At 48.1% G+C, this 13,056-nt stretch overlaps 1 protein-coding gene across 1 annotated transcript in view; it reads right to left on the minus strand.

Annotated features, from left to right (window-relative positions):
• Nucleotides 1–998: 998 nt before the first annotated feature.
• NCAPD3 (non-SMC condensin II complex subunit D3) overlaps nucleotides 999–13,056 on the minus strand; it is a 41,681-nt gene continuing 29,623 nt past the window's right edge. The window contains exons 25-35 of the mRNA XM_081960569.1: nucleotides 12,670–12,807; nucleotides 11,352–11,485; nucleotides 9,847–10,046; nucleotides 8,647–8,757; nucleotides 7,535–7,711; nucleotides 6,224–6,378; nucleotides 5,921–6,048; nucleotides 4,827–4,904; nucleotides 4,111–4,185; nucleotides 3,931–3,991; nucleotides 999–2,917 (exon numbers count right to left, since the gene is read on the minus strand). Coding sequence (XP_081816695.1) covers nucleotides 2,809–2,917; nucleotides 3,931–3,991; nucleotides 4,111–4,185; nucleotides 4,827–4,904; nucleotides 5,921–6,048; nucleotides 6,224–6,378; nucleotides 7,535–7,711; nucleotides 8,647–8,757; nucleotides 9,847–10,046; nucleotides 11,352–11,485; nucleotides 12,670–12,807 — 1,366 coding nt within the window. The 3' untranslated portion in view covers nucleotides 999–2,808. The remainder of the gene's footprint in view (nucleotides 2,918–3,930; nucleotides 3,992–4,110; nucleotides 4,186–4,826; nucleotides 4,905–5,920; nucleotides 6,049–6,223; nucleotides 6,379–7,534; nucleotides 7,712–8,646; nucleotides 8,758–9,846; nucleotides 10,047–11,351; nucleotides 11,486–12,669; nucleotides 12,808–13,056) is intronic.

Consider the following 13,056-nt stretch of genomic DNA (forward strand, 5'->3'; position numbering starts at 1 on the left):
ATCTGTTTTACCTTGGTCATTGGTTCCATCAGCTGGGGCAGTGTGGTGCCCTAGAGGTGGAGCTCTCGCCTCACCATCAGGAGGCTGCAAGTTCAATCCTAAGTAGAGGCAGATATTCCTCTCTCTGAGCGCAAAGTGAAAAGATCTGCTGTGAACCCCACATAGGTGTCAGGAAAGGCATCTGGCTAGCAAATGCTCAGCTCTAATCAATTGCCCTGACTCCACTCTTCTCCAAGGGATTTACAAGGTCATTTAAATAAAAATTTAGAAATGCTTCTATCAGCAAATGGGATCTAGGTGGATGTTGGTCTGTGTATCTTCCCATGCCTTCTCCTGCCCTCTAATGATACAACGAACAATATGTGATGGACAGAGTAGAGTTATGGGTTGATGTGGGTGGATGGATGAAAGAACGATCTCGTTCGTTACCAACTGATGGAAGCTACAGTGCAAAGGAGAAATTGTTACGACTTTGGGGTGAAATGTGTACATTAATCTTTGAAGCCCATTTTGTTCCCTTATAAGTAAGAACTATGGTTGACAAGAGTCTTATTTTTTTGTGTCTGGCTGAATTGTTTTTAAAAGAGGAAAAGCAAAGATTGAAGAATTGTCTCCAGACCGCTAAATCTTCACAAAAGAACTCTATAAAACAACTGAAACATTGAGACATCGGATCCGTTAAAAGCATGGTTAGTAGGTTAGTGACGGCAGTTTGCTCCTTTAAGCAATAAATCCCAGCCAATGGACTCATGATCACTTCTCCAACCTCCGTATATGACTTCTGTCGGACTAGTGACAAACTATTTGGGACTCATTACAGGCGGCGGCGAATGAACATAATTCACAGCCGTTGAAATAAAAATAAGGTTCTTGGGATAAGTGCATGCTTTTTACTGTCTCGGGAGGCCTAAATCACAACAGTCAGACCTTAATCTCTTTCCAAATGAGATTAAGACCAGAATGAAGGAAGACCTGAGGTTTTGACTCAAAGCAAGCGGTGGCATTTAAAAGCATTTATTCGGTTTATGGTAAAATTAAGAACATGGTATGGAGGTAATAAATAATCCTCACACTGGGGATATCTAGTCATATCGTCCCCGACATGTGATGATGGTTTAGCCAACTTGGCAACTTTTAAAACTTGTAGGACTTCAACTCCCAGGATTCCTCAGGATTTCTAGGAGTTGGAAGTCCACAAGTCTTAAAATGGCCAAGTTTGGAGATTCCTGGTTTAGGTTTAACGGTCTTTCAAGAACAGGTGGGTCGTCCGTCCGTCCGTCCGCGCCGGAAATCTGTTTGATTCGACTCTTTGTCAGGGGTTAGTGAGTCTCTTGGGCCGTGATGGCGAACCTATGGCACACGGGCCGGAAATGACACGCAGAGCCATCTCTCCGGGCACGCGAGCTGTTGCCCGTTGCTGTTCCATCACACCAGCCAGGTGGTCTTCATGCCTGCGGGACCACCGGAAATCAGAAGAGCAGCTGCCCAGTTGCATGCGCACGCCGAGTGGCTGCTCTTCCATTTTCTGGCTCGCGTATGCGCACCGGCCACTTAGTCTTCTAGTTTCTGGTGCACATGTGCACACAAAGACCAGCTGATGATGTGGGCCGGCAACCGGATCATCTTCCCAGCGCACGGGTGCACTCCTGTTTTGGCACTCGGTGCCGAAAAGGTTCGGCAACACTGCTGTAAGGGAGACCCAGCCATTCTTTTCTCTGCGGGAGAAAATCCGGATTCCGTTTCAGGAAGATTTAGGAGGTTGCGACAGATCTGTCTCTCTCCCCCTCCCTCTCTCTCTGGCCTGTGCAATCATTTTCACGGGGGAGGAATTACGGGGTGAAATTTCAACACACAATTCTTCCAGGAGACTCATCCCCCACACGCCAGGCTTCTCCCCATGTTTGCAGGGTCTGGCCTAGAGCAGAGGCCCTGCCGTATGGAAACATGTCTCTCATACGACCTTAGATTCACCATCCCTCGACCGATGCAAAGCAAGGATGTAAAATTAAGCTTAGTGATAGCTGCGGGAAAGTCTTAGAACTGTGATGGGGAATCTATGGCACCCACGGCCAAAGTGGCACGGAAAGCCATGTTGCCTGGTGCGCGCGGCCTTGACTGTCTTGCGGGTTTCTGTGCCCGCATGCGCGCGCAACCGTCAGCTGTCTATATGTGCCAAAAACTGGTGTGCGCGTGCGTGCCACCAGCTGACTGTCAAGTGCGTATGCACGCCAGAACCCGGAGGTTTGGCTGTTCCGGAGCGCGATCCCTTTGCGCATGCGGCAGTGCCGAAAACAGGTGTGCGCATATGTGCCGGCCAGCTGATCGTCGGGTGCACATATGCGCTGGAACCCAGAAGTTTGGCTTTTTCCTGGAGTGCAGCCCTGACGAGTGCGCTTGTGCAAGGTTTACGCACAACCTGTTCGGGATTTGGTGGAGAAAAGGTTCCCCATGGCTGACTTAGAACATCGTGGTACGTGTCCATTGGACAAAGCTGGTCCCAGCCCTAAAAGTGCTTCGTGGACCCCAATCAACACAAATTACTCCAGAGGACATCCACGTATCAATCAAAATGTAGGAGGAGGGGCCCTTGTCTAGCCACACAGCAGTTGGCTATTTCCAGTTGCGGTAATACTAAACAGATCATTTATAGCACACCGATTATAAAAGCAAGCAAGCTTGACACGGGGAGAATAAAAAGAAGAGCTAGGAGGCATCGATCGGATGGTCTTCCAAAAGGGGCAGAGAGCGCTTGAAACATGATCCTGCTTGTAGGCAAGGCGCATTCTTGCTGGGAAGAGAAAACACAAGTCATTTCTTTGGTTGCCGGGCCATTCTACGGCTGGACCTCCGCAGACTTAAACTGGATGGACTGCTCCTGCTTGGAGAATTCACCCTCCATAGTGGAGGCTGGGGCAACCTACAAAGAGAATGCAGAAAAGAAGTAAAAAAAGAAAAGAAAAAGAAGAACGCCCATCCAGGATCCAGGAGAACCAGCGGAGACCCATCATGAGCCGCGGTGGCACAGGGATTTGGAGTGCAGTAGTGCGGGCTACTCCTGCTGACTGCCGGCTGCCTGCAATTTGGCAGTTCGAATCTCACCAGGCTCAAGGATGACTCAACCTTCCGTCCTTCCGAGATTGGTAAAATGAGGACCCAGATTGTTGGGGGCAAATATGCTGACAGTAAACCGCTTAGAGAGGGCTGTAAAGCATTGTGAAGCGGTATATAAGTCTAAGCGCTCTAGTTCTGTCTTCCTTCCTCCCTCCCTCCCTTCTCTCCCAGTGGTTAGAATTCAATATTGCAGGCTAACTCTGATCACAGCCAGGAGTTCAATCCCGACCGGCTCAAGGTTGACTCAACCTTCTGGGGTCGGTAAAATGTGAATCCAGATTGTTGGGGGAAAATATGCTGACTCTGGAAACCGCTTAGAGAGGGCTGAGAAACACCGTGAAGCAATATATGTCTAAGTGCTATTGCTACCTTCCTTCCTTCCCTCCCTCCCAGTGGTTAGAAGACAATATTGCAGGATAATTCTGCCCAGAGCCAGGAGTTCAACCCTGACCAGCTCAAGGTTGATTCAGCCTTCCGTCCTTCCAAGGTCGGTAAAATGAGAACCCAGATTGTTGGGGGCAAATATGCTGACTCTGTAAACCGCTTAGAGAGGGCTGTAAAAGAACTGGGAAGCGGTATATAAATCTTAAGTGCTATTGCTATTATACTCTAAAACTAGGCGATAAGATGACTGCATAGCTAAAAGAAATATAAATTGGGTTAATAGGAATTATGAGAAAGGGGAAGTCTAGTTAGTTTAACTTTTTAAAGTGAAACCCACCCTTAAGACACACACACACACACACACACACACACACACAAACAAACACACAAACACACACTGATCGTGGGGACATGTAGAGTTTCATTTATACTCACAATTTATCCGGAGAGGTCAAGCAAATCACCTGCTCCTGCGAAGTTTCTGGTTCCTCTTTGACTGCAGGACGAACGGAAGAGGTATTATAGCGAGGTTGCCTCTTTTTTCCAAGCTTAGGTTTTTGTTTTTTTGGGTTTTGTTTTAAAAAAGACAATCACGGAAATTGGGATTCCACTTGCCTTTAGAAGAAGGGGATGTGAAGCTCAGCCTAATTTGGCTGACTCCGGCTCCGAAGGTCACGTTGTTAATGGACTCTGGAAAAAGAAAAAAATGCACCACCTTGAGTGGACGCTGATGGGGAAAACATTTGTGCAACTCCAGTGGCTCAGTGGCTAAGATGCCGAGCTTGTCTATTAGAAAGGTTGGCCTTTCGGCAGTTTGAATCCTTACTGCCGCATAACAGAGTGAGCTCCGGTTACTTTTCCCAGCTTCTGCCAACCCAGCAGTTCGAAAGGATGTAAAAATGCAAGTAGAAAAATAGGGACCGCCTTTGGGGGGAAAGTAGCAGCGTTCTGTGCACCTTCGGCATTTAGTCATGCCGGCCACAGGACCACAGAGATGTCTTTGAACAGCGCTGGCTCTTCGGCTTTGAAACGGGGATGAGCACCGCCCCCTAGAGTCAGGAGCGGCTAGCACATAAGTGCGAGGGGAAGCTTTACCTTTAAAGTGTGACTATAAACAATGCTAATTGAAAAGGCACCCAGTAAGGGCATCCATGCATGGAGCTGCCAATATCTACCTTCCTTGTCCTTTTTGAAGTGGGTGTCCATGGCGTTGAGATGTATGTTTTGGAAGGCAATGTTCGAATTCAGACTCTCTCCGGAGCAATCCAGCTGCTCTTCCTCCAAGCAGGGAGACTTTCAAACAAAAATAGGGTTTTTTAAAAGACACTTACGTTCGGGAGTACTGATCGCTCGTCCTTCCAAGGGTCTGTTGGTAAGGGAAGATGGTTGGTTGAGGCTGCAAAAGGAAGCTAAGAAGGAGGGGGGGGGGGAGAAAGGGAGAATGTTAGCCACAGAAAATATCTGTAGTACGTTAGCCACTTGCCTCGCTTTCTACACTCTATTTACTCAATGTTTATTGATTTGTATCACGCCTTTATTATTTCTACAAATAACTCAAGGCGGGAAACATATGCAACACATCTTCCACCCCCTATTTCCCTAACAAAAACAACCGTGAGATGTGAGTTCGACTCCTGGTGATTGGCTCAAAGTCACCCAACTTGTTTTCATGCCTAAGGCGGGGCTAGAATTCCCTGGCTCCTGGTGATTGGCTCAAAGTCACCCAACTGGCTTTCATGCCTAAGGTGGGACTAGAATTCCCTGGCTCCTGGTGATTGGCTCAAAGTCACCCAACTGGCTTTCATGCCTAAGGCGGGGCTAGAATTCCCTGGCTCCTGGTGATTGGCTCAAAGTCACCCAACTGGCTTTCATGCCTAAGGCGGGACTAGAATTCCCTGGCTCCTGGTGATTGGCTCAAAGTCACCCAACTGGCTTTCATGCCTAAGGTGGGACTAGAATTCCCTGGCTCCTGGTGATTGGCTCAAAGTCACCCAACTTGTTTTCATGCCTAAGGCGGGGCTAGAATTCCCTGGCTCCTGGTGATTGGCTCAGTCACCCAACTGGCTTTCATGCCTAAGGCGGGACTAGAATTCCCTGGCTCCTGGTGATTGGCTCAAAGTCACCCAACTGGTTTTCATGCCTAAGGTGGGACTAGAATTCACCAGTTCCTGTGATTGGCTCAAAGTCACCCAACTGGTTTTCATGCCTAAGGCGGGGCTAGAATTCACCAGTTCCTGGTGATTAGCTCAAGGACACTCAGCTGGCTTTCATGCCTAAGGCAAAACTAGAACTCACTGGCAGCTGTTGATTAGCTCAAAGTCACCCAGCCGACTTTCATGGCTAAGCGAGGACTAGAACTCTCTGTCTCCCACTTTCCAGCCTGGCGCCTTAACCACTAGGCCAAACTGGTTGGGGAACAGCCTACCTTTATCGCTTTGTCTGCTCCCCAGAGATTCCAGCCTGGTCCCCATGCTCCTGCCACGCTTCGTCTTCACGGCCTCCGCGGCTCGCTTAGCAGAGTTGAGGATGGAGAAAGTACTCAGGGATAAATTCCTATGACGAGAACAAAATAGCGCATATGGCTGGCCCTTTCGTCCCAACCCTAGGAGCTTCGAGCGTTCCCTTGCCGAGTGGCGGACACGGTATTAAACGCTCCCATTGTAAACAGAGTAAGCACATTTTCGTGCAACGCGTGCTGAAAAGGAAGGGGAGAGGTCCGGAAGGGTACCTGTGTCGGGGCTTCGTAGGTCCCGGCCCGGGAACGGTAAACATTGCAAGGGCCGAGAGAGGAGATCGCAGAGGGGGTGGAGAATTGCTTTGGGCACGTGGGGAGGCCTCGCCCATCTGATTCCGAGGATGTGAAGTCCTCTCCAAGGTAGGAGTCTGTTTATTTAAAGGAGAGAACAGAAAGGGGCTAACAAAGGACCATTGCGGTAGCATCCTCAATCGCATCTCTGCAGAGGAAGCCACGCTTATCCTCATTATTCCCCTCTCAACCCTTGAGAGCTCTTCCTAGAAATCCTGGGAGGCAATCCTCATTTTATGCCTAGATTCAAAGTTCTGACAATCACGCAGTCGCATTTCAGGTGCTCGGCAATCGGCTAGCATTTATGACTGCGGCATCCCATGGCTAGTTTCGCGTCGTGCATTACAATTTTTTAACAAATCCAACGCATTGGGGAGGAAGGGGGGGGGGGAGAGAGGAAATCTAAAGCTGCTATAACCAGATGTGCCAAATCCAGATGCCATGGCCTCTGCACAGCTGCTTTCTGCCCCCGATGACCTGCTCTGGCACCGGTGGACTTACAGCTGTTCATTTAACTGTTCAAAGTTTCAACTTGCACTGAAAAAAGTGACTAATGACCGTTTTTCACACTTACGGCCATTGCCTCATCTCCGTGGTTATGTGATAAAAATTTGGATGCTTGGCAACTGGTTCACATTTATGACAGTCGCAGTGTCCGTGTCCCAGGATTTTGCGACCTTCTGACAACTGAAGACAAGGGGATTCGAACCACCGAACTGCTGACCTTCTGATCGACAAGCTCAGAAGCTGCCGAGCCACTGCGTCCCCGCTGTCCTTAACTTACAAGGATTCATTTAACGGCCATTGTAAGTTTCCATGGCATTGAAAAAATGTGACTTCGGACCATTTTTCACACTTGTAACCATTGGCAGCATCCCCATGGTCGCATAATCAAAATTCGGATGTGTGGAAAATTGACTCGTGTCTATGACGGTCGTAGTGTCCCAGCGTCATGAGAAGCCATGGGGAAGCCAGACTCACTTCGCAACCGGGTTACTAACTTCACAACAGCGGCGACTCACTTAGCCACCGTGGCAAGGAAGGTCCTAAAATGGGGCAAAACTCACTTCGCAACTGACAACACTTAGCAACTTAAATTATGGGGTCAATTGCGGTCGTAGGTTGAGGCACAACGGTATATTGCCCCTCTCTCCACTTTCCAGCAGCCGAGTTCGAACGGCTTCGGAGTGAGCGGGATGGGACTTGAACCGCAGCCGAACGAGAGATCCGTACCGGCCTGGCCATCGGTGTGTTGTGGCCTGCGCGATCCACGCTCAGCTCCTGGTCTTGCTCAGCCTCCCTCTCCAGCTGCTCCTCGTACTTCTTCATATCGTACTCCAGCTCAGCCGCCAGCTGCTTGTCCAGGGCGAAGAATTCCTTGATTTCATGGCGATAGTCTTGCATCACCTCCTGGAGGAAAGCGAAAATGAAAGCAAAAAGGGCAGGAAGGGGTTGGCCGGTGGGGTTTTCTGGATGGATTCGATATGATTCATCTATTCCAGGGGTATCCAAACTTGGGAACTTTAAGACTTGTGGACTTCAACTCCCATGGCTGGCTGGGGAATTCTGGGAGTTGAAGTCCACAAGTCTTAAAGTTCCCAAGTTTGGACACCCATGATTTAGTTTATAGATCCTGCCTTTATTATTTTTATGAACAATTCAAGGTGGTGGGCATATCTAAGACGCCTTCTTCCTTCTATCTTCCCCCGCAACGACCCTGTGAGGTGACTAGGGAATTCTGGGAGTTGAAGTCCACACACCTTCAAGTTGCTAAAGTTGAAAACACTTCTATAGCAATAGCTCTTAAACAACGCTTTACAGTGCGTTTACCTAAGCGGTTTACAGAGTCAGCATATTTGCCCCCAACAATCTGGGTCCTCATTTTACCCACATTGGAAGGTTGGAAGGGTGAGTCAACCTTGAGCCAGTCAGGGTCGAACTCATGGCTATGGGCAGAGTTAGCCTGCCATAAGGGAAGGGAAGGAAGTAGCCATAGCACTTAGACTTATATCCTACTTCACAGTGCTTTTACAGCTCCCTTTAAGCGGTTTACAGAGTCATCCTATTTGCCCTGAACAATCTGAGTCCTCACTTTACCGACCTCGGAAGGATGGAAAGCTGAGTCAACCTTGAGCCTGTTGAGAATCGAACTGCTGGCAGTTGGCAGAATTAGCCTGCATTCTAAGCACTGCACCAATAAATAAAGTATTCGTCTTAGCTAAATTAAATTGACCATCTCTACACTTGGCTTCCATGATGGAATGTGAAACATCCCACTTACCTTCAGGAACGTACTGCCCCCTGACTCAAATTTTAATGGCGTATCCCTGGTTGAGAAAGATTACCTGGAGGTAATTCATGAGGTCCTTCAACACTGGGAGTTTGTTTTGCTCCAACAAGGTCTTCAGCGACGTGATGATGGGAATGACGTTTTCGATGAAATTCTTCTTTTGGACCTAGAATTCGGATAGAACACAGAGAGATACGTTTAGGCGAAGAGGGCTGTCTACCCCAAACAATGGAGACAGCACACAATGAGGGAAGCCTTCGTAGAGATGGGATCAAAGTTGGGTATTTGAGAACATTTCCACTAGAAATTTGACTTGGAAACCAGTTCTGGACTCTGTGCTCCAGGTGGGAAAAAAAGTGAAGCTTTGTTTTTGGGTTTTACCGATTAAAGATATTTGTTGTTATAAAAATGGCTAATTTAATTTATACTATTATGCCACAGTAAAAAGCTGAGGTTAGAGGTTCATGTCTTATTCTGTTGTACCAAAGGAGTCGGAAGTCAATTCCTTCCCCCCCTTGCTTTCCCCCCCTTTCCCCTTCCCAAACTTCCCAACAACTTTTGTTGTATTCTATATTATTATTATTATTATCTATTATCTTTATCATTATTATTTTATTATCTCTATCTATGTATATAAAAATGGCTGTGTGTGTGTGTGTATGTTCCAGCATAACTCTGGAACGCCTCAAGCAATTCCAACCAAACTTGGTACACAGATGACTTACTCTCTGGAAACAAATACTGTGGGGGTAACACACTCCTAAAACTCCCCAGGGTGTGTGTTCTGTTAAGATACAGCCTGTTGTGCCTTAAAATGGCTTCTACTGTATTGCTGTAAAATGGCTTCTACTGTGCAGCGCAGTGGAGTTGACATGGCAACAGTTTCACAGTACTCCACAAAGGGGCTCCCTCTGGTAAGGGGGGAAAATCCAAGATTAGAAAATCTGGACATTTTCAACAAGGCTTTGATTATTCTAATTGCCTGTAAATAAAATTACTTTGATTTGACGCTATGCATATAATTCATTCATTTTCCTGTCTAATACAGGATTGGGATAAACACCCGGTTATCAGCTAGTAAACTAATAAAAAAATTGAAAAATGGGAACATTTCCAGGAATGGTGACTTGTAGCACGACGAGCAAGATGGGAAGTGAGGCGTCTCTTCCCACTGAAACCAACTGCCAATTATTTTGTTCTGGGGCAAGTAAAAAGGAAGTGGCTACTCCAGGTGGCACGGTTTTGTAAGACTCACCTGCGAAATCAGCTTCTTCTGGGCCACCTGCATGACGGCGTTGGCCATGGCTAATTCATCTTCTTCCGGCTGGATGTCTTCTTCTGGTCTGGATCTCATGGCCGAGAGTTTGATCTCCTTGCAGCTCAAGATCTCAAAGGTATCCGAGAGCAACTGGCTGGCTTCCATATTGAGCGGCAGGACGCCGTCCACAAAGGAGGCTGCAAGCGAATTTCGGAGAAAGGGAGAACGTGAAATGCGGAGAAGCTTCTTGGACGAGAAGAAATAATAATAACCAGGAAGTCCAGTTGCCTCTTGAAAAAGCACCTTTGGACAACCATGACTTAGATCAGAGGTGTCCAACTCAAGGCCCGGATGGATGGAAGACTGAGTCAATCCTGAGTGTGGTGAGATTTGAACTGCCAAACTGCAGGGTGCCAGCAAAAGTAGCCTGCAGTACTGCTTTCTAACCACCTTATATATTAAGAAGCGTGGTGGCGCAGTGGTGAGAATGCAGTATTGCAGGCTGACTCTGCCCACTGACAGCAGTTCGATCCTGACCGGCTCAGATTGGACTCAACCTTCCTCCCTTCCAAAGTCGGTAAAATGAGGACCCAGGTTGTTGGAAGAGGGGGCCAGGGGGTGGGGGGGAGGAGACGGACGACAACAAATATGCTGACTCTGTAAACTGCAATTCCTTTGAGAAAAGGCAAGAAACTTGCAGTTAGGCAAGGTTCCTATCTGCAGAGCAGGGCACCTTTGAAAAGGCCCTCTTATTTTTACACAAGTACCTTTGGGTTTAACTGGTCTAAAGCAGCGGTCCCCAACTTTTGCAGGTTGGCAGCCTAGCTGGAGGGGAGGGGCAGGGGTAGGATTCAGCCGGTTCGGACCTGTTCGGGCGAACTGATAGCTCCAATGATCAGCTGAGAGCGAACCGGTTCACTCAGGTGGGCCCACCCGCCCCTGCAATATATTGACCTAAATTTTCTGTTTGAAGCAGGGATGAAATTCAGCAGGTTCTGGAGAACCGGTAGCAGAAATTTTGAATAGTTCGGAGAACCTGCAAATACCACCTCTGGCTGGCCCCAGAATGAGAAGGGAATGGGGATTTTGCAGTATCCTTCCCCTGAAATGGAGATTTTGCAGTATCCTTCCCCTGCCACGCCCACCAAGCCACACCCACAGAACCGGTAGTAAACATTGTTGAATTTCACCACTGATTTGAAGCCCAGCTGATACCTGGTGAGTAAAACAGTTGATTACCATGCCTCAGCTGCTTTACTCACGGGGGCTGCAGTAGAAAGTAACTTTTTGAGCTGTTTTAAAGCATGCTGCCCGTACGCAGACCTGCTGTTACACAGGTTGAAGCCCACCACTGGAGAGGGGAACTGGGCAGCACAAACCGGCATGTGTGCGGTTACACAAACAGCTCGGCTTCAAGTGTGTATGCGCCGTCCCGTGGCCCGGTTGCAAACAGGCCATGCCCCGGGGGTTCGGGGACCCCTGCTCTAAAATTTCAGCCGTACCCAGGACGTTTAGGCTAATTTTGGAGGTGATGTTGAATCGCTGTTCGTCGGTGAAATGCTCCAGGAGAAACTTGTAGATCTGCATCCGGGGCCCTTTGTTGGCTCTGCCCTTCAGGGAAAAGAGATTCTTCTCCCTGTCGCAAGAGAACAAAATCCAGGAGTTGACCATGACACGCAAAGATGGCGCTCCCTGCGTTCACCCCTGGTTGGAATGAGGCTCCCAAGGATTGTTCAGGTGGTGTCGTGGGGAAAAGGCACCTGACGGCTTGACAATTGCACCCGGGGCTTCCTCCAGTGCAATTTTACGGAAGGAACCAGCCCTTGTAATAATCGTTCACAGGACGGCCGGAGAGAATAATTCAATGCACGGGGAGGGAAGGTATTCAGCGTATTAAATTCCATTTCAATTCAGCCGAAGGGTTTCATCCTGGCCCCACCAGTTCTTAAGAGCGTGGCCTGGGGCTGGGGACTCCCCATGCGAAGACCCAACCCTGCTTCTCGGTGAAAAAGGACTGTGCTCCCTGAGCTACCTCAAAAGCTCTCTTCTCTAGAAGCAGCCTGTATCTCCTTCCCAGTCTTCTCACCTGCCTCCAGCTTCAGCAACTTTCACGGATGGTCCACGTTCATTTCCTGTTCTGACCTAGGCTTCCCCAAAAAGCACGAGGCAGAGTCCTGGTCCCGACAAAACCCCTTTTATTAAACAAATGTGAATTCCTCTCATTCACATTCAGCAAAGGCCTGGCAAACAGTCTTTCAAAGGAATATTTATGGTCTATGTGATTAAGACATCGGGTTAGAAAGTGGGAGGCTGTGAGTTCTAGTCCAGCCTTAGGCATGAATGCTGGCTGGGTGACTCTGAGCCAATTACCAGGAGATTGTGAGTTCTAGTCCTGTCTTAGTTCTGAAAACCAACTGGGTGACTCTGAGCCAATTACCAGGAGATTGTGAGTTCTAGTCCTGCCTTAGCTATGAAAACCAACTGGGTGACTTTGGGCCAATCACCAGGAGCCTATGAATTCTAGTCCTGCCTTAGCTATGAAAGTTAGTTGGGTGACTTTGGGCCAATTACCAGGAGTCTGTGGATTCTAGTCCTGCCTTAGCTAAGAAAGCTAATTGGCTGGCTTTGGTCCAATCACCAGAAGGCCGTGTGTTCTAGTCCCTCCATAGCCAGGAAAGTCAATTGAGTGGAAAGTCATTTTGGCCCACCCCACCCCACAGGGTTGTCGTTGTGGGGGAAAATAACAAGAGGAAAGTATGTTCACCACCTCGAGTTGTTTGTAAAAGAAGGGCAAGACGCATATAAAGAATCTTCGCCGACCTTTCGCTCTGGAGGAACTTGTTGTACTTCTCATGCCTCTCGTAGCCGTTGAAATGGAAAATGCATTCGATGAAGTGCTGAGAAAACATGACGGGATTCCTCTTGAGCAGGAGGTGCACCAAGCAGAACTTGACAAAGCTGCAAATGGAGGGAGAACAAGGAAACAACAGCACTGAATAAAAAGGCCCTGGTGGGGATCACCGCCCTCTCCTTAAAAACCAGAGAGGTTAAAGCAACGATGCTGCTCTCCAAGATACAAAACGAAGAGGGTCCTGAAAATCCCAGCTTTGGTTTTTTTTAAAGAAAAAGATCTTTTTTTTTAAAGAAAAAGATTTTTTTAAAAGAAAAAGACAAAAGGGGCAAAAGATCCGAAGTCTGAAAAACAGC

Source organism: Natrix helvetica (genome assembly GCF_964273705.1).
Source record: "Natrix helvetica genome assembly, chromosome: 8".
NCBI classification, from domain to species: domain Eukaryota; kingdom Metazoa; phylum Chordata; class Lepidosauria; order Squamata; family Natricidae; genus Natrix; species Natrix helvetica.